We start from the raw sequence: 21,971 nt of genomic DNA, 5'->3' as shown, positions 1-21,971 counted from the left end.
CACCTAGGACATTGTGTTATACAATACATGCATGTCTGTTCAATCAAGTTCATATTTATATCAAAAACCAGCTTTTTACATTAGCATGTGACGTTCAGAACTAGCATTCCCACCGAACACTTCCGGTGATTTTACTAAATTACTCACGATAAACGTTCACAAAAAGCATAACAATTATTTTAAGAATTATAGATACAGAACTCCTCTATGCACTCGATATGTCCGATTTTAAAATAGCTTTTCGGATGAAGCACATTTTGCAATAATGTAAGTACATAGCCCGGCGTTACAGGGCTAGCTATTTAGACACCCACCCAGTGTAGCCTTCACCAAAATCACATTTCCTATAAGAAAAATGTTCTTACCTTGCTTGTTCTTCATCAGAATACACTGCCAGGACTTCTACTTCAATAACAAATGTAGGTTTGGTCCCAAATAATCCATCGTTATATCCAAACAGCGACGTTTTGTTCGTGCGTTCTAGACACTATCCCAACGCTAAATCTCGGCCACGAGCATGACGCAAAATATGACAAAAAATTTCGAAATATTCCATTACCGTACTTCGAAGCATGTCAACCGCTGTTTAAAACCAATATTTATGCAATTTATCTCGTAGAGAAGCGATAATATTCCGACCGGGAATCTGCCTGTCTGTAAACTGAGGAAAAAACCAAAAGCCGGGGGCGGGGCGTGTCACGCGCCTAAGGCTTAGTCCATTGACTGACCACTCAGCTTTTGCTCTCGTGTGCTTCAGCCAGGGCTTTGAATGACATCATTCCTGTTTTTCCCGGGCTGTGAGACTCCATTGTTGACGTGACAAGTGTCACGTAAGAGCAGAGATCCTTTGTAAACGATAGAGAGAATCAAGAAGGGCAAGAAATGTTCAGACAGGGTACTTCCTGAACAGAAGCATCTCAGGTTTTTGCCTGCCATAGGAGTTCTGTTATACTCACAGACACCATTCAAACAGTTTCAGAAACTTTGGAGTGTTTTCTCTCCAAAGCTAATAATTATATGCATATTCCAGTTTCTGGGCAGGACTAATAATCAGATTAAATCGGGTACGTTTTTTATCCAGCCGTGAAAATACTGCCCCCTAGATGTAACAGGATAACATGTATATAACCAGGAGAACATATACATAACATGTATATAACCAGGAGAACTATACATAACATGTATATAACCAGGAGAACATATACATAACATGTATATAACCAGGAGAACATATACATATCATGTATATAACCAGGAGAACTATACATAACATGTATATAACCAGGAGAACTATACATAACATGTATATAACCAGGAGAACATATACATAACATGTATATAACCAGGAGAACATATACATAACATGTATATAACCAGGAGAACTATACATAACATGAATATAACCAGGAGAACATATACATAACATGTATATAACCAGGAGAACTATACATAACATGTATATAACCAGGGGAACATATACATAACATGTATATAACCAGGAGAACTATACATAACATGTATATAACCAGGAGAACATATACATAACATGTATATAACCAGGAGAACTATACATAACATGTATATAACCAGGGGAACATATACATAACATGTATATAACCAGGAGAACATATACATAACATGTATGTAACCAGGAGAACATATACATAACATGTATGTAACCAGGAGAACATATACATAACATGTATATAACCAGGAGAACTATACATAACATGTATATAACCAGGGGAACATATACATAACATGTATATAACCAGGAGAACATATACATAACATGTATATAACCAGGAGAACATATACATAACATGTATATAACCAGGAGAACATATACATATCATGTATATAACCAGGAGAACTATACATAACATGTATATAACCAGGAGAACATATACATATCATGTATATAACCAGGAGAACATATACATAACATGTATATAACCAGGAGAACATATACATAACATGTATATAACCAGGGGAACATATACATAACATGTATATAACCAGGAGAACATATACATAACATGTATATAACCAGGAGAACATATACATAACATGTATATAACCAGGAGAACATATACATATCATGTATATAACCAGGAGAACATATACATAACATGTATATAACCAGGGGAACATATACATAACATGTATATAACCAGGGGAACATATACATAACATGTATATAACCAGGAGAACATATACATAACATGTATATAACCAGGAGAACATATACATAACATGTATATAACCAGGAGAACATATACATAACATGTATATAACCAGGGGAACATATACATAACATGTATATAACCAGGAGAACATATACATAACATGTATATAACCAGGAGAACATATACATAACATGTATATAACCAGGAGAACATATACATATCATGTATATAACCAGGAGAACATATACATAACATGTATATAACCAGGAGAACATATACATAACATGTATATAACCAGGAGAACATATACATAACATGTAACCATCATGCTAATTGGGCTACAGTAAGGACCTTGTAGGCCTAGGCTACTAGCTGAAATGTGCTCCTATGGTCCTCCTTACCTGTTTCTCTCCACTGGGCCTGCGGTGGGACAGCAGCAGCTCCACAGCGCCCACCACCTCCTTGCGAATGGCGTAGAGCAGCGCGTCGCCCACGTGCACGCCGTGGTTGAGCAGCAGCTCCATCACCTCCAGGTTCTCGTTCTCGATGGCGATGAGCAGTGCGCTGCGCCCCAGCGGGTCCAGACAGTTCACGTTGATGTTGTAGTAGATCTCCGCCTCCTGCAGGGCCAGCTTCACCCCGGCATAGTCGCCCTTCTCCACCGCCGTCAGGTACGCCCGCTCCTCTGCTGACAGCTCCGCTTCCGCCCGCACGATCTGCAGCGGGATGCGGTCGCGGTACGGCGAGTAGCTCGCCTTCTTGTAGTACAGCTGGGCCATGGGATTCATCATGTGCACACAGTCAGCGTCACTCACGACCTACTGGGAGATAGGAATCTGGGGACAAACAAAAAACAGCATGGGTTCGTTTTGTTCTCCACATATTGCGCAGTAGGACAGTGTTGATAGCCTAAAAGGCTCTGTATGGCAATACAGCATTTACTGTGATGCGGCCTCTGCAGAAGTCAAAGCAAACATACTTTTTGTGGTTCGCGGAGCAGCGCAGAGCTGTTGTGAAGAAAGTTGTCAAGAAAGTGAGTTTGTGTTAATACAGGTCTTCCCGCCCTCACCTACCATCAGCCAATCATGTCAATGCGGAGCTATACGGAGCCCTCCAGATTGTTACAAAATTTGAGAGTAGCACGGCGATACGATTTCGGAGCACAATTTGGCCTTTGAGTGCCTCCGGAGGCGTCACACCCTCCACACGGTGCCGCCGACCACATTTTCGGATCAAGCATAAATTGGACTGCCAAATTCACACCACAGCGAGCAATGTTTTGTATTCCCGTCTTGGACTTCTATTCTATTCACATAGAGGGTTCCACTCCTGTTCAAGCCAGGTTATTGGCCCCATGCTAATTCGGTCATTTTTTCAGCCTCCTCCTACGATGTCGCTCCACACAGCTGAATGTATCAGTAGGATAAAAGGGCTCTCTGTTTGATCACTGCAAGAGTTTTTTCCCCCTGGAAACTGACAGCAGAGGGAATAAGCCAATAGATGGAGGAACTGGTGGAGCCCCTCTGCCACCCCACCACCACCACCTTGTCTTTCTAAAATTATCTGCCGAAATTGTTGCAACCCCTATTACTAGCCTGTTTAACCTCTCTTTCGTATCGTCTGAGATTCCCATAGATTGGGAAGCTGCCGCGGTCATCCGCCTCTTCAAAGGGGGAGACACTCTAGACCCAAACTGCTACAGACCTATATCTATTCTACCCTGCCTTTCTAAGGTCTTCGAAAGACAAGTTAACAAGCAGATTACCGACCATTTCGAATCCCACCGTACCTTCTCCGCTATGCAATCTGGTTTCAGAGCTGGTCATGGGTGCACCTCAGCCACGCTCAAGGTCCCAAATGATATCATAACCGCCATCAATAAGAGACATTACTGTGCAGCCGTATTCATCGACCTGGCTAAGGCTTTCGACTCTGTCAATCACAACATTCTTATAGGCAGACTCAACAGCCTTGGTTTCTCAAATGATTGCCTCACCTGGTTCACCAACTACCTCTCTGATAGAGTTCAGTGTGTCAAATCGGAGGGCCTGTTGTCCGGACCTCTGGCAGTCTCTATGGGGGTGCCACAGGGTTCAATTCTCGGGCCGACTCTCTTCTCTGTATACATCAATGATGTCGCTCTTGCTGCTGGTGATTCTTTGCTCCACCTCTACGCAGACGACACCATTCTGTATACCTCTGGCCCTTCTTTGGACACTGTGTTAACTAACCTCCAGATGAGCTTCAATGCCATACAACTCTCCTTCCGTGGCCTCCAACTGCTCTTAAATGCAAGTAAAACTAAATGCATGCTCTTCAACCGATCTCTGCCCGCACCTGCCCGCCGTCCAGCACTCACGTCGGTAGCCATGAAGTGCTTTGAAAGGCTGGTCATGGCTCACATCAACAGAATCCTCCTGGATGCCCTAGACCCACTCCAATTTGCATACTACCCTAACAGATCCACAGATGATGCAATCTCAATCGCACTCCACACTGCTCTTTACCACTTGGACAAAAGGAACACCTACGTGAGAATGCTGTTCATTGACTACAGCTCAGCATTCAACACATTTACATTTTACATTTTAGTCATTTAGCAGACGCTCTTATCCAGAGCGATGTACCATAGTGCCCACAAACCTCATCACTAAGCTAAGGACCCTGGGACTAAACACCTCCCTCTGCAACTGAATCCTGGAATTCCTGACAGGCTTCCCCCAGGTGGTAAGGGTAGGCAACAACACGTCTGCCACACTAATCCTGAACACTGGGGCCCCTCAAGGGTGCGTGCTTAGTCCCCTCCTGTATTCCCTGTTCACCCACGACTGCGTGACCAAACACGACTCCAACACCATCATTAAGTTTGCTGACGACACAACAGTGGTAGGCCTTATTATCGACAACAATGAGACAGCCTATAGGGAGGAATTCAGTGAGCAAGACAAAGGAGCTGATTGTGGACAACAGGAAAAGGCGGGCCGAACAGGCCACCATTAACATAGACGGGGCTGTAGTGGAGCGGGTCGAGAGTTGGTACACATCACCAACAAACTATCATGGTCCAAACACACCAAGACAGTCGTGAAGAGGGCACGACAACACCTTTTCCCCCTCATCCTGACCGGTTGCATCACCGCCTGGTATGGCAACTGCTCGGCATCTGACCGTAAGGCGCTACAGAGGGTAGTGTGTACGGCCCAGCAGATCACTGGTGCCAAGCTTCCTGCCATCCAGTACCTACAGTATATACCAGGCGGTGTTAGAGGAAGGCCCAAAACATTGTCAAAGACTCCAGTCACCCAAGTCACCGACTGTTCTTTCTGCTACCGCACGGCAAGGGGTACCGGAGCGCCAAGTCTAGAACCAAAAGGCTCCTTAACAGCTTCTACCCCCAAGCCATAAGACTGCTGAACAGTTAATCAAATGGCCACCAGACTATTTACATTGAACCCCCCCCCCATCTGTTTTTACACTGCTGCTACTCGCTGTTTATTATCTATGCATGTCTATGTCACTTCACCCCTACCTACATGTACAAATTACCTCGACTAACCTGTACCCCTGCACATTGACTCCCGTGTGGCTCAGTTGGTAGAGCATGGTGTTTGCAACGCCAGGGTTGTGGGTTTGATTCCCACGGGGGACTAGTACGTAGGAAAAAAATGTATGAAATGTATGCACTCACTACTGTAAGTCGCTCTGGATAAGAGCGTCTGCTAAATGACTAAAATGTACCGCTAACCCCTGGTCTTGTTATTTTATTGTGTTTCTTTTTATAATTTTTTACTTTAGTTTATTTGTTAAATATTTTCTTAACTCTTTCTTGAACTACATTGTTGTATTCGGCGCATGTGACAAATAAAGTCTGAATTTATTTGATTTAATATGTTAACAAAATCCAAATCACTTGGACCTTTTCATGTTTCACATACAGGTATTGTCTTTGCTTTGGAGGCTCCTGAGCATTCCTGTCAGCATCCATGATGCCTTCATCTCTAACGACAATCCCACAGGATGTCTGAATTATCTAGCCTACCCTTCACTCCAATTATAGCGTTGAAGGCAAAAGAAAATAGTTTGGCATTGTTAAAAGAAACCTAAATAACTCCTTATTATCTAGTGTATCGTCTTACAGCATATTATTATTATAATTATTATTATATACGCTCCTGGTATACTGCAACATAATTAGTGTGGTGACCAGAGTGGTAAAGTGATGGGTGATATTAGGTTAAAGACTGTGAGGCATGGTGTTGATCATCCCGATCCATGTGCACAGCTTCTCATTACTGTGGTGACTGATGCACAGACCACACATCTGCACCACACCACACCACACTCCAATTACCACAAGACAAATAGCCTACAATGGATTGGCTTCTCGGGAGTTTATTTTTCTCTCTCAAGTGCATTTCAACCATAAAGTTAAATAAAGGACTCATCTTAGGAACTGCTTTAAATGTTAGGAGCCCTCAATGACAATGTCCATGCTAAAACAGGTTATATCCATCTACAGTCCTCTATCTATCTCTATGATTTCAACCAACAACAAGACTGAGGGCAGTGCTGCTTCAATCATGTTAAATATATATATATATATATATATATATATATATATATATTTATATATTTATCTACCATTATCACTTAAAACTCTAAAAATGTGCTATCTAGAACCTACAATGGTTCTTTGGCTGTCCCCATAGGAGAACCCTTTGAAGAACTATTTTTGGTTCCAGGTAGAACCCTTTTCGTTCCAGTTAGAAACCTTTCCACAGAGGGTTCTACCTGGAACCAAAAAACAGTTATCTTAAGGGGACAGCCGAAGAACCCCTTTGGAACCCTTTTTTAAAGTGTATTTCTATACAGAGATGCCACAGTAACATAATGAAAATGACTTGATTGTTTTTCAAAACCCGAAACAAAGATATGATATTAACTGTGCAGGATGTGTGAATCAGGGGAGATTAAATACATGAGGAAGTACAATGGAACCAGCTGTGGGCGCTCGGTAATGTCATGGTGAACGCAACCGATTCACTGCACTTCTGAAGTCTTGTGAGCTGCTAGAGTGGCCCTGACCGCCTGTAGGTGAAGAGAACCACTAGAGAGGACATGGATATTTCCTTCTAGTAATAGAAATGCACTCATTGATCAAGAGTTGTCTCCTGACATTCAGGATTCTCTGGTTCGGCTCATTCCATCAGGGGCTGGATACCTGGCACTTCATAAACTAGCTGCCATACAACAAACATACTGGAGATGTGGAAGGCTGGAGCATCCTCCCTGCTCCAGTACAGTATAGAGCTGTAGGGAGGCTGGAGCATCCTCCTTGCTCCAGTACAGTATAGAGCTGTAGGGAGGCTGGAGCATCCTCCCTGCTCCAGTACAGTATAGAGCTGTAGGGAGGCTGGAGCATCCTCCCTGCTCCAGTACAGTATAGAGCTGTAGGGAGGCTGGAGCATCCTCCCCGCTCCAGTACAGTATAGAGCTGTATGGAGGCTGGAGCATCCTCCCCGCTCCAGTACAGTATAGAGCTGTAGGGAGGCTGGAGCATCCTCCCTGCTCCAGTACAGTATAGAGCTGTAGGGAGGCTGGAGTATCCTCCCTGCTCCAGTACAGTATAGAGCTGTAGGGAGGCTGGAGCATCCTCCCTGCTCCAGTACAGTATAGAGCTGTAGGGAGGCTGGAGCATCCTCCCTGCTCCAGTACAGTATAGAGCTGTAGGGAGGCTGGAGCATCCTCCCTGCTCCAGTACAGTATAGAGCTGTAGGGAGGCTGGAGCATCCTCCCTGCTCCAGTACAGTATAGAGCTGTAGGGAGGCTGGAGCATCCTCCCTGCTCCAGTACAGTATAGAGCTGTAGGGAGGCTGGAGCATCCTCCCTGCTCCAGTACAGTATAGAGGTGTATGGAGGCTGGAGCATCCTCCCTGCTCCAGTACAGTATAGAGCTGTATGGAGGCTGGAGCATCCTCCCCGCTCCAGTACAGTATAGAGCTGTATGGAGGCTGGAGCATCCTCCCTGCTCCAGTACAGTATAGAGCTGTAGGGAGGCTGGAGCATCCTCCCTGCTCCAGTACAGTATAGAGCTGTAGGGAGGCTGGAGCATCCTCCCTGCTCCAGTACAGTATAGAGGTGTATGGAGGCTGGAGCATCCTCCCTGCTCCAGTACAGTATAGAGCTGTATGGAGGCTGGAGCATCCTCCCTGCTCCAGTACAGTATAGAGCTGTATGGAGGCTGGAGCATCCTCCCTGCTCCAGTACAGTATAGAGCTGTAGGGAGGCTGGAGCATCCTCCCTGCTCCAGTACAGTATAGAGCTGTATGGAGGCTGGAGCATCCTCCCTGCTCCAGTACAGTATAGAGCTGTAGGGAGGCTGGAGCATCCTCCCTGCTCCAGTACAGTATAGAGCTGTAGGGAGGCTGGATTATCCTCCCTGCTCCAGTACAGTATAGAGCTGTAGGGAGGCTGGACACCAAACAGTGTTGTTAAGAATGTTAAAAACAATTGAATTAAAACTGTTGGCTGGTACTGCCTTCAAATGTGTTCAGTTGTGACAATCGATGGTCTGCGATTTGATGAGTGAGACTTCTGGCTCTATCACTATGGTGAGAACTATACATCTGGAAGAAAATTAGGTACTGTATCTTGTCAATGACTGTGTCCCTAGTGGCATTAAGACTGACAACTACCGTACAAACCTCCAAACAACGTTCATTTAAGAAATTGGATTCTGTCAGTTCAAGTTCAAGGGAGTCCTATATGTGTCAGATGAAGTACCACAATTCAATTCAGCAGGCTGAATGTGCTTTTAATCCTGAAGCAGACACAGAGAACTCATCCACTCAGGAAATGCTAATTAGAGGCAAGGTGCTTGTTTACTGCATCACAGACATGATGGAAAGGAGGAAAGAGAGAGAGAGAGAGAGAATGAGAGAGAGAGAAAGAGAGGAGAGAGCAAGAGAGAGAGAGAGAGGAGAGAGAGAGAGGAGAGAGAGGAGAGAGAGAAAGCGAGAGAGGAGAGAGAGAGAGAAGAGAGAGAGAGAACGAAAGAGGGAGGGAGGGAGGGAGGGAGGGAGGGAGAAGGAGCAAAGGAGGAGGAATCCACCAGAAGCACCATGAGAAATTCAAATCTTCCGCTCGACAGTGTGTGACTCGTCCACACTTCCTACCCCTGAGATATTGTTTCTCACAGCCCATCAACTGGGTTAGGCACAAAGCTCAACAATGACTCTAATTATTATCACAACAATGCTAATACTCCTCCTCAGAGAGATGAGTTATTGTAAACATTACTTTCTCTACTCGTCACCCACTGTTGGGATCGTTTTCCACCCACGTTACAGTGAACTCTGTGTGGTGCATCCAAAGCGGACAGAGAATTATGATTAGGGTTGCAAAGGGAAGGTATATTATTGGAAATTTGAGGAAGTTTACCAGTAAACTACCAGAATGTTAGTATCTTTTAAGGATTTTATGTGATCTATATTTAGTGGCCCTTTTGGGTACTTCAGATTATCAAAGGTGTCTGTAATTATCTCTGGCCCTCTCACTGGCCTTATCACATGTAATATATATGAAATAATTAAATAAGACAATTTTAAAATTAAACATAGAATGACAAAGTTGTAAATCATTTTTCTAAATGTATACAACGGGTGGGTCTAATCCTGAATGCTGATTGGTTAAAAGCGCATTCCAGCCGTTAAATGCCTATTTACTCTGTTCTATCTGACTGTGTAAATACAGGGCAGTTCTACATGTATACCATCACCATCAGTGAATACAATTGGTGTTTAATCCCATATGGAAAAACCACATGAATTTGACACGTGAAGTGTTAAAAAAAAAAGTTTTTTAATGTGATCATGTGATCATGAAACTACACACGTGAAAACAAAAAAACAGTTTGACGCCAAAAACAGGTTTTCACATTTCATGTGAAATCATGTGATTTTCCACATGTGAAATCATTTGTTTTTTCTGTAACGGATATGAGGGTTTCAGTATGAAATATTAATGTTTTGGCATCAAACTGGTGGCATTTGGGAAAAAGGTTAATTGCACAGGTAATTGAAAATAATGCCATTGTTGATTACATGCTTTTTTCCTTAATTTGGCTATTTTGTCTTGAACCATATGGTCTGTCTAATAGAAAGACATGGACAGTATTGTCACGACTTCGACCGAAGTCGGCTCCTCTCTTTGTTCGTTCGGCGGTCAACGTCACCGACTTTCTAGCCATCGCCGCTCCATTTTTCATGTATCCATTTGTTTTGTCTTGTTCCCTGCACACCTGGTTTTCATTCCCCAATCACACTACATGTATTTATTCCTCTGTGCCCCCTCATGTCTTTGTGGAAGATTGTTTGAGTGTTAGGTGTTTTTGAACGCACTTGGCTTGTGTGCGTTTTTCCCGAAGCCTGTTTTGTATACATTAGATGTGTTGTGACTGTTTTGCGCGTTATACACTTTGCCTTGTTGGCTGGAGGTTTTTTGGACGCAGCTGCGTTCGTTTGTATATCTCTCCTGCCGAAATATAGTGTGCGCCTGTTCACAATTCTGCTCTCCTGCACCTGACTTCACCACGAGTACGCACACGCCTGACAAATATTCAAATATAAATGAACAAAGTTACGATAGATTTCCATAGATTTTCTGTTAATTACCAAAATTACTGAAGATTCCGGTAACTTTGGTAAATTACTGGTAGCTTTGCAACCCTAATTATGACAAAGGGCTGATTCTTAGAAGCACTAAAGAAGCCTGAACATTTGATTCCTCCTGCACAACCTACTGTATTCACTACAAGGAACTAACTACAGTACATGGCGTAATCATTGGTTGTAACACATGGCTTAGTTAGAGGGTAGGTTCAAAGTGGGCACGTTCAAACATAGTCTCAGGTGTGGAACCACAGGTGTGATTTCAAAGCACACCTGAGATACACAGATGGATGGAGAGACTGCAGCCTTGGGGAAATGTAACGTCCATCTGGACAATGCAGCACATCTACGTGATGTGGCTTCTGACAAGTAACAGATGTAGATACTATATATATATATATATATATGTGGAAATGTGGAAAAAGTAAAAAGGTCTGAATACTTTCCAAATACACTGTAAAACACATAAGAGTGTGCAAAGCTGTCATCAAGACAAAGGGTGTCTGTTTGAAGAATCTCAAATATGAAATATATTTTGATTTGTTTAACAGTTTTTTTGGTTACTATATGATTCCATGTGTGTTATTTCATAGTTTTGATGTCTTCACTATTATTCTACAGCATAGAAAATAGTAAAAAATAAAGAAAAACCCTTGAATGAGTAGGTGTTCTAAAACTTTTGACTGGTAGTATATATATATATATATATATATTATATATATTATATATATATATTATATTATATATATATATATATATAATATATATACAGTGTATTTGGAAAGTAATCAAACACCTTCACTTTAATCACATTTTGTTACATTACAGCCTTATACTTAAATTGATTAAAAAAACAAATCCTCATCAATCTACACACAACACCCCACAATGAGAAAGCAAATACAGGGTTTTAGAATTTTTTGCAAATGTATTAAAAATAAAAAACTTAACATTACATTTACAAAATTATTCAGACTCTTAACTCAGTACATTGTTGAAGCGCCACTGGCAGCGATTACAGCCTTGAGTCTTCTTGGGTATGACACTACAAGCATGGCACACCTGTATTTGGGGAGTTTCTCCCATTCTTCTCTGCAGATCCTCTCAAGCTCTGTCAGGTTGGATGGGGAGTGTCGCTGCAGAGCTATTTTCAGGTCTCTCCAGTGATGTTCGATTGGGTTCAAGTCCGGGCTCTGGCAGGGCCACTCAAGGACATTCAGGGACTTGTCCCGACGCCACTCCTGCGTTGTCTTGGCTGTGTGCTTAGGGTCGTTGTTCTGTTGGAAGTTGAACCTTCGCCCCAGTCTGAGGTCCTGAATGCTCTGGAGCAGGTTCTTATCAAGGATCTCTCTGTACTTTGCTCCGTTCATCTTTCGTTCAAAGCTGACTGGACTCCCAGTCCCTGCCGCTGAAAAACATACCCACAACATGATGCTGTCACCACCATGCTTCACCATAGGGATGGTGTCAGGTTTCCTCCAGACATGGAACTCTGGAGCTCTGTCAGAGTGACCATTGGGTTCTTGGTCATGTCCCTGACCAAGGCCCTTCTCCCCCGATTCCTCAGTTTGGCCGGACATCCAGCTCTAGGAAGAGTCTTGGTCGTTCCAAAATTCTTCATTTTAAGAATGTGATCTTGGGGACCTTCAATGCTGCAGAAATGTTTTGGTACCCTTCCCCAGATCTGTGCCTCGACACAATCCTGTCTTGGAGCTCGATGGACAATTCCTTCAACCTCATGGCTTGGTTTTTGCTCTAAAATGCACTGTCAACTGTGGTACCTTATATAGACATGTGATGTGCCTTTCAAAATCAACTCCAATCAATTGAATTTACCACAGGTGGACTCCAATCAAGTTGTAGAAACATCTCAAGGATGATCAATGGAAACAGGATGCACCTGAGCTCAATTTGGAGTCTCATAACAAAGGGTCTGAATACTTATGTAGATTAGGTATTTCCTTTTTTATATATACATTTGCAAAAATGGTGTGTGTGTGTGTGTGTGTGTGTGTGTGTGTGTGGGCGCATGGAATCATCCATAAAATGCCCTGGTACATTATTTCATTTTGTTTTATTTGGCATTGCGGTACATTGCTATCGTCCAAGTTGAATTTAGATTACTGAGCACAAACGTCAATTCAACGTCTATTTCACATTAGTTCAAAGTAATAAAAAAGACATGTGAACAATGTTGATTCAACCAGTGTGTGCCCAGTGGGTTGTATCTGTTTGGAGAACTTGGAACATCTGTCTAATGACAGGAGGAGGAGGAGGAAGAGATTAGAGGAGGAAGAGATTAGAGGAAGGAACTTACGTGTGATTGTTTGTTTAGTGCTGTGTGCCGGTGTGCCGGTGTGCCGGTGTGCGGTGAGATTAGATTAGGGCTGTAGACTTGCTAAGAACACAGTAGCACACCTCTTACAGTAGTTTGATTGAATATGTGCATTAGAAATGAGGAAGAAATCAAAATGTATTTGTCACATGCTCCGAATACAACAAGTGTAGACCTTACTGTGAAATGCTTACTTACAAGCCCTTAACCAACAGTGCAGTTCAAGAAGAGTTGAGAAAATATTTACCAAATAAACACCGCCTATTATATAGGTCCTGGATTGCAGGAAGCTTGGCCTAAGTGATGTACTGGGCCGTATGCACTATCCTCTGTAGCGCCTTACGGTCAGATGACGAGCAGTTGCCATACCAGGCGGTGATGCAACCGGTCAGGATGCTCTCGACGGTGCAGCTGTAGAACTTTTTGAGGATCTGGGGACCCATGCCAAGTCTTTTCAGTCTCCTGAGGGGGAAAAGGTTTTGTCATGCCCTCTTCATGACTGTCTTGGTGTGTTTGGACCATGATAGATTGTTGGTGATGTGGACACCAAGGAACTTGAAACTCTCGACCCACTCCACTACAGCCCCCTTGCTGTTAATGGGGGTGTGTTCGGCCCTCCTTTTCCTGTGTCCAAACCACACTGCCAGGTCTCTGAACTCCTCCCTATAGGCTGTCTCATCGTTGCCGGTGATCAGGCCTACCACTGTTGTATCATCAGCAAACTTAATGATGGTGTTGGAGTCGTGTTTGGCCACGTAGTCGTGGATAAACAGGGAGCACAGGAGGGGACTAAGCACACACCCCTGAGGGGCCCCAGTGTTGAGAATCAGCATAGCACACGTGTTGTTGCCTACCCTCACCACCTGGGGGTGGCCCTGTCAGGAAGTCCAGGATCCAGTTGCAGAGGGAGGTGTTCAGTCCCTGGGTCCTTAGCTTAGTGATGAGCTTCGTGGGCACTATGGTGTTGAACGCTGAGCTGTAGTCAATGAACTAAATTCTCACATAGGTGTTCCTTTTGTCCAGGTGGGAAAGGACAGTGTGGAATGCGATTGAGGTTGCGTCATCTGTGGATCTGTTGGAGCGGTATGTGAATTGGATTGAGTCTAGGGTATCCGGGAGGATGCTGTTGATGTGAGCCATGACCAGCCTTCAGTAGCACTTCAGTAGCACTTCATGGCTACTGACGTGAGTGCTACGGGGCGGTAATCATTTAGGCAGGTTATCTTCGCTATCTTGGGCACAGGGACTATGCAGGTCTGCTTGAAACGTGTAGGTATTACAGACTCAGTCAGGAAGAGGTCTGTCCTTTCGTATCTATCTTACAAATCATACGGAGGAAGAATCATTAGTGTGGTATTAACTTGCAGGTCCAATTGTTTAATTGTGTTTCAGTCCTTTTAAAAGGTTGAGGACAAGTCATGTTGAAGTGCTTAGGAGGGTCCATGTCTCTGTTAAAATAAGCACAATGTGCCAAAGCCTGGCTAAACACAAGCCCTCTCAACACAATGTGGTGTTTTTACAGTGAGTGGGATTATTGTCTGTGGTAAGAGAGGTTTACTGGTAAACTACTACAGATGACGCCCTGTGTTTTTATCTCAGCAATAATAAGGGGTGTATCAATAACTCATGGCTGATGATTTCCACAGAGATGCACAATCTATTTCAACTAGAATGATAGCCCATTTTCCTCTTTTCTGCATTAATGATGGATTTAGGTAGACCTTTCCTGCAGTCGAAGGACCAAATCACCCCCTAGTGGCCTCATGGGTGGAATGTTAGTCATATTTTTCATAATTTATAAAACATACTTTTTTTAACTGCCGAAAATCCGGTGTTTCTATGTCAAACGGTTATGTTATATTTCAGTCTTCTGTGATGTATATAAAGTATAATATTGGGGTTCAAACTCAAAATGTAATACATTTCAACTCCATATCTGACATGGTACCGGTGTCTTCTTTATTTATATAAACCCATAACCATGTATGTTAGGTGTATACTTTTGTTTCGAAGTAGATTTATTTAAGATTACCAAGAAACCCACTGCAGTAATTTAACACAGCTGATTGATCTCCTGCAGATTAAATATGTACACTGAGCCCCCATTTCCAGTGTGTCAGAAAGGGAAAGACACACACCAGGCCGACCATTAACCCTGGAATCTGGATCATACTAAGTCTGACTATGGAGATGCAATGTTTACACATGTATTGAAAAGATAATGAGGAACTTACCTGATGCAGATTTTCTACATTCTCTATTTCTTTGTGTTTCCCTACCAGTCTGTCCCTTTCCTGATTACTTCTAGATCATTTTTCTTTAATGGTGATTGGGTGGTCCTGTTAGAATTGGTGGGATTCTTATCCAATCCTCATGATCGGTGGCTGTGGCTCCAAGAGACGTCTCTCAGCTCCCACCATGGAGCAGAGAACTCGAATCAGAAACAGGGAAGGCTGATTACCCAGAATCTCCATCCCTATACTCCTCTCCACTGTGGGGTAAAAGAACAAGAGCACCGCTGATAATCCAGGAGGTTTTCTCTGGCATCAGGCAAGAGACTGATAAATGGCTGGGTATCTTCTCTCTCTGTAAGAAGGGGTGTCTGTGGTGTTCTAGCTCTGTTCTGTTATCCTGTGCTCGTCTCACCCCACACAGGTTGCAGTGCTCTGCTCACTCCTCCCTGATTGGTGTAGCGGCAGGGCCGGGGGCTCGCCGTGCGTTTGCCGCGGTTGTCATGGTGTCGAGCGGAGTGTGGTCACAGCGGCAGCTGCGGCAGATGCCCTTCTCCAACCCCTCTCTGTCTCTGTCAAAACTGCCAGCTCCTCCCCTCCTGCTGTCTGTCTTTCTGTCTGTCCTTACATCAGACTCCCCTCTTTGGCGCTTTGCTTTCTCGCTCTCTTTTCTCACGCTCGTCTTTCTCAAACCTCCCTCCTCTCTCCCCATCGATCTGTCTCCCCTCCTTATCACTTCTACACCAGCCTCCTCTCCCCCACTCATTCATCTTCAGTATCTGCTTGTATAGGGGCTGTTGATGTCAGCTTTTCTCTCGCTGCTCCCTAAATTGCAGGTGAAATTAGTCATCCGAGGCTAATCAAGGATCAAGGGATTTTACATGGCTTTACCCCTTCCTGCCTGTCGCCACCAATCCTACAGAGTTTAGTTTATACTTCTGCAGTTCACCATTTACATGCATAATCAATACATGAACCTGTATGGAGTGTAATGTAGACTACCTTGTGTTGTATCTAACCAGACTGTAATTGTGCTACCCTAATTGTGTTAATTGAATGGAGCCCCATGTATTCTGGTGACTCTCCATATGGATCGAGACCCATTGTGGGGATAAATGGAGAACCTTTGGAATGACTATAGGAGAGAGGATATGTGCCAGCGATGTGCTCAGCCTCATGGAAAGCAAGACAGGCGAGCAGAGAGTGAGGGGAGCATTGATTCACTGTGGTGTTCATTTTCCCCAGTCAGATGACATTACCTATACAGGAATGGCTGGATTGTGGCACTGCAGACGACACACACTGCAGACAACACACACACCAGACGACACACACTGCAGACGACACACACTGCAGACGACACGCACAGCAGACGACACGCACAGCAAACGACACACACAGCAGACGACTCACACAGCAGACGACACACACTGCAGACGACACACACAGCAGACGACACACACTGCAGACGAGGTGCTCTAATAAATGCTCTGACACACACACACACACACAAAATATGTGTGTGTGTGTGTGTGTGTGTGTGTGTGTGTGTGTGTGTGTGTGTGTGTGTGTGTGTGTGTGTGTGTGTGTGTGTGTGTGTGTGTGTGTGTGTGTGTGTGTGTGTGTGTGTGTGTGTGTGTGTGTGTATCTAACTACTTACTATGCCCATTTACTAGAAACAATAACAGGCCAACTTAGATGCAGTGTGTCACTGGCATACCATTATCATTCTGAAAAACATGACTGGTTTTAATAAGAATGCAAATGTAGCGCCAGCAGGTATTCACAAGATGAAAAGATCTGAGGATGTCCCACACTGCTTCACTTCAACAAAAAGGAATGATTTTGTTGTTCTTCGAAAGACGCCTGATTGAGTACCCATATTAACGATTATCATCGAACATCTGTATCACATAGGGATTATTTGACAGCCTAAATCCTGCTCAGACATAGTCCCTGGTTAGTCTGCAATCCAGTCAACCACACCTAATCAATAGAGTGATTCATTGAATTACTTGATGAATTTAGAAAATCCTATAATTAGAAATTGGCAATGTGGGTTAGTCATCAAGATGCAGCCTGGCCTGTGGCTAAACTCTCTTCTCCATAGTGCTGTTTCCTCATCTCTGCTCCTTTGATGGCGTGTGGGTCTTGACATCCATAATGGATACGATGGGTCTGTTCTCTAATTTATTCCTACAGAAATAAATCCTGCATGATGTGGCTTTTCATGTTTCTCTTCGTTTGTCTGAGGCAGGAAAGAATTGTGTCAGTAAACAAAGAGAGGGGGGGTGTAGCTTGGTCTTGGTTGATCAAGTTTGATTATTAGATTGTTATTTAAATTAGGCAAAAGACATGGCTCTATATATTGTCAGGAAAAACATCTGAATACAGGTATTTAAATAACCAAAGAAAATATTTGGGGCACGAATCAGAAAAGGGACAACAAAAAGAAGAGAGCGAGAGCTGCTCAATTCTGAGAGGGTGGGGACAAGAGATCATACTGCCACAATTGGCATATGCTGTCATGGGTGCACAGAAGCTCTCCCTCGTTCTCTCTGGTCTACACTGGTTTAGAGGGGTTGGTGTATCTGGGAATATTAAGCAGCTTGTGGCCAAGAGCAGACAGATTTTAAGAGGTTAAGATTACAGGAGGGAGATTTGTTTGATAAATGATCTTCTTATGTTGGACGAATGTTTATGTTGATTGTGAACTATTATGGCACAGTCTGTTGGACAAATTATGTTTGTGTAATATGCCCACGTGTGACTGAGCAATGATATACTTTTAGATAACCATTCCAAACCAATGCACAATGAAGGATTTTCCAACAGAGAGTGGTATATCCAGGAAGTAAGTGTGGTGATGTAACCATATATAAAATATAAACCTGCTAGGTAGGTCACAACACGCCAAATGGCTAAATGTATGATATGTATATTTAAATGAGCCAGCAACAACATGAAATACCCATAGTGCTGTTTCTGGTTTTACTGTAAGTCACAGTCAAAGTCTCTTAAATTGTCATTTGAGCTGTGATGTGTACTGGTTACCCAGGTTTCACTCCTGTGTGTACTGACCAAACAGGCCCCAGGAGTACAGACGGATACCCAGGAAATCTGGGACGGTAATAACAGAAGGCCCAGGGATCAATAGAGCCATTACACACTGCAGCTAGCTGACAGCAGCACTGTCTCACTCTGATGGCCTCTCAGCACACACACTACCGAAACAACCGAGGGCTTTCTGAGATCATCAGTATCAAACATATGTTTCAATATGGTCCTCCCAGGACGACACTGGCCATGTGAGACAGAGGAGGAGAAAATTGATCACTGAGGCCAGGTTCTAATCCCTTGTTTAGGTATGCCTGCGCCCATGTCCTGGTAACCTTCCTGGTAACCTCCCTGGTAACCTAATGTATCAGGCATAAAATAAACGCCTGAAACTACTGTAGCCTAAAAGAGGATATGGCTTCTCTCATCAGAGCCACAACTTGTAGACTTGTTATCGTGTTGCTGTGCGGTTTGTTGCTAACGTTTCTTTGCTACCTGCCAACTTTACGGTTTTTACTTTTTAATTACCGTTTTATATATATATTTTTTCCCCTCGCTCAACTTTTTTCATTCAACTTTTTCACCACGGACACTTTATCTGGACATGGTTATACACAACCTCCACCAGCCGAAGCTAAGTAGAAACATTAACATTATGCCTTCTAATTGCAGTCGCTATACTCATAATATACAGGAGAACGATCGCCTTATGGCGAGGATAGCTGTGCTGCAAGCCCAGCTTCAGACGCAATCGTTAGGCAAGGGTAATTTCAGTGTAGGAAAGGATGAAACAGCATCTGTGCCACCAGTAAGTACAGATAACGTTAGTGGTATAAATCCCCTCGTACGGTCCCCGCAGCCGGACAATTTTCTCATGGCTTCTGGAAGGAAACGCTGTAGGAATGCTCAACCGGTGTCGCTCATTCAGACGACAGAAACTTTCAACCGGTTCTCCCCATTAAGCAACGAGTCAGAGTCAGAGGCCGAGCCTTCTCTGGTCTCTACTCCTCCCGTTACGGGGTCTGAGACGCCGAAGCCTCCCACCATTAGCTCTGACAAATTGAACACCCTAGTCATTGGCGACTCCATTACCCGTAGTATTAGACTTAAAACTAATCATCCAGCGATCATACACTGTTTACCAGGGGGCAGGGCTACCGACGTTAAGGCTAATCTAAAGACGGTGCTGGCTAAAGCTAAAACTGGCGAGTGTAGAGAGTATAGAGATATTGTTATCCACGTCGGCACCAACGATGTTAGGATGAAACAGTCAGAGGTCACCAAGCGCAACATAGCTTCAGCGTGTAAATCAGCTAGAAAGATGTGTCGGCATTGAGTAATTGTCTCTGGCCCCCTCCCAGTTAGGGGGAGTGATGAGCTCTACAGCAGAGTCTTACAACTCAATCGCTGGTTGAAAACTGTTTTCTGCCCCTCCCAAAAGATAGAATTTGGAGATAATTGGCCCTCTTTATGGGACTCACCCACAAACAGGACCAAGCCTGGCCTGCTGAGGAGTGACGGACTCCATCCTAGCTGGAGGGGTGCTCTCATCTTATCTATGAACATAGACAGGGCTCTAACTCCTCTAGATCCACAATGAGATAGGGTGCAGGCCAGGCAGCAGTCTATTAGCCACCCTGCCAGCTTACTGGAGTATGCCACTAGCATAGTCAGTGTAGTCAGCTCAGCTATCCCCATTGAGACCGTGTCTGTGCCTCATCTACAGTTGAAGTCTGAAGTTTACATACACTTTAGCCAAATACATTTAAAAACTCAGTTTTTCACAATACCTGACATTTAATCCTACTAAAAATGCTCTGTCTTAGGTCAGTTAGGATCACCACTTTATTTTAAGAATGAAATGTCAGAATTATAGTAGAGAGAATGATTAATTTCAGCTTTTATTTCTTTCATCACATTTCCAGGGGTCAGAAGTTTACATACACTCAATTAGTATTTGTAAGTCGCTCTGGATAAGAGCGTCTGCTAAATGACGTAAATGTAAATGTATTTGGTAGCATTGCCTTTAAATTGTTTAACTTGGGTCAAAGGTTTCGGGTAGCCTTCCACAGGCTTCCCACAATAAGTTGGCCGAATTTTGGCCCATTCCTCCTGACAGAGCTGGTGCAACTGAGTCAGGTTTGTAGGCCTCCTTGCTCGCACACGCTTTTTCAGTTCTGCCCACAAATGTTCTATAGGATTGAGGTCAGGGCTTTGTGATGGCCACTCCAATACCTTGACTTTGTTGTCCTTAAGCCATTTTGCCACAACTTTGGAAGTATGCTTGGGGTCATTGTTCATTTGGAAGACCCATTTGCGACCAAGCTTATGTCTTGAGATGTTGCTTCAATATATCCACATACTTTTCCTTCCTCATAATGCCATCTATTTTGTGAAGTGCACTAGTCCTTCCTGTAGCAAAGCACCCCCACCACATGATGCTGCCACCCCCGTGCTTCACGGTTGGGATGGTGTTCTTCGGCTTGCAAGCCTCCCCCTTTTTCCTCCAAACATAACAATGGTCATTATGGCCAAACAGTTCAATTTTTTTTTCATTAGACCAGAGGACATTTCTCCAAAAAGTACGATCTTTGTCCCCATGTGCAGTTGCAAACCGTAGTCTGTCTTTTTATGGCGGTTTTGGAGCAGTGGATCCTTCCTTGCTGAGCGGCCTTTCAGGTTATGTCGATATAGGACTTGTTTTACTGTGGATATAGATAATTTTGTACCTGTTTCCTCCAGCATCTTCACAAGGTCCTTTGCTGTTGTTCTAGGATTGATTTGCACTTTTCGCACCAAAGTACATTCATCTCTAGGAGACAGAACGCGTCTCTTTCCTGAGCGGTATGACAGCTGTGTGGTCCCATGGTGTTTATACTTGCGTACTGTTGTTTGTACAGATGAACGTGGTACCTTCAGGCGTTTGGAAATTGCTCCCAAGGATGAAACAGACTTGTGGAGGTCTACAATTGTTTTTCTGAGGTCTTGGCTGATTTCTTTTGATTTTCCCATGATGTCAAGCAAAGAGGCACTGAGTTTGAAGGTAGGCCTTGAAATACATCCATCCAGGTACACCTCCAATTGACTCAAATGATGTCAATTAGCCTATCAGAAGCTTCTAAAGCCATGACATCATTTTCTGGAATTTTCCAAGCTGTTTAAAGGCACAGTCAACTTAGTGTATGTAAACTTCTGACCCACTGGAATTGTGATACAGTGAATTATAAGTGAAATAATCTGTCTGTAAACAATTGTTGGAAAAATTACTTGTGTCATACACAAAGTAGATGTCCTAACCGACTTGCCAAAACTATGGTTTGCTAACAAGAAATGTGTGGAGTGGTTGAAAAGGAGTTTTAATGACTCCAACCTAAGTGTATGTAAACGTCCGACTTCAACTGTAGGTTGGGCAAAACTAAACATGGCGGTGTTCGCTTTAGCAATCTCACTTGAATGAAGACCTCCTCCATTCCTGCCATTATTGAAAGAG

The 21,971-nt window shown here is 43.6% G+C and overlaps 1 protein-coding gene across 1 annotated transcript in view; it reads right to left on the bottom strand.

Annotated features, from left to right (window-relative positions):
• Window positions 1-15,930, bottom strand: part of LOC115204490 (short transient receptor potential channel 5) — a 36,553-nt gene extending 20,623 nt beyond the window's left edge. Inside the window, exons 1-2 of the mRNA XM_029770111.1 lie at window positions 15,428-15,930; window positions 2,591-3,025 (exon numbers count right to left, since the gene is read on the bottom strand). Coding sequence (XP_029625971.1) covers window positions 2,591-2,980 — 390 coding nt within the window. The 5' untranslated portion in view covers window positions 2,981-3,025; window positions 15,428-15,930. The remainder of the gene's footprint in view (window positions 1-2,590; window positions 3,026-15,427) is intronic.
• Window positions 15,931-21,971: the final 6,041 nt, after the last annotated feature.

Source organism: Salmo trutta, chromosome 12 (assembly GCF_901001165.1).
Source record: "Salmo trutta chromosome 12, fSalTru1.1, whole genome shotgun sequence".
NCBI lineage: Eukaryota > Metazoa > Chordata > Actinopteri > Salmoniformes > Salmonidae > Salmo > Salmo trutta.
This window is presented reverse-complemented; position numbering and strand designations above follow the sequence as displayed.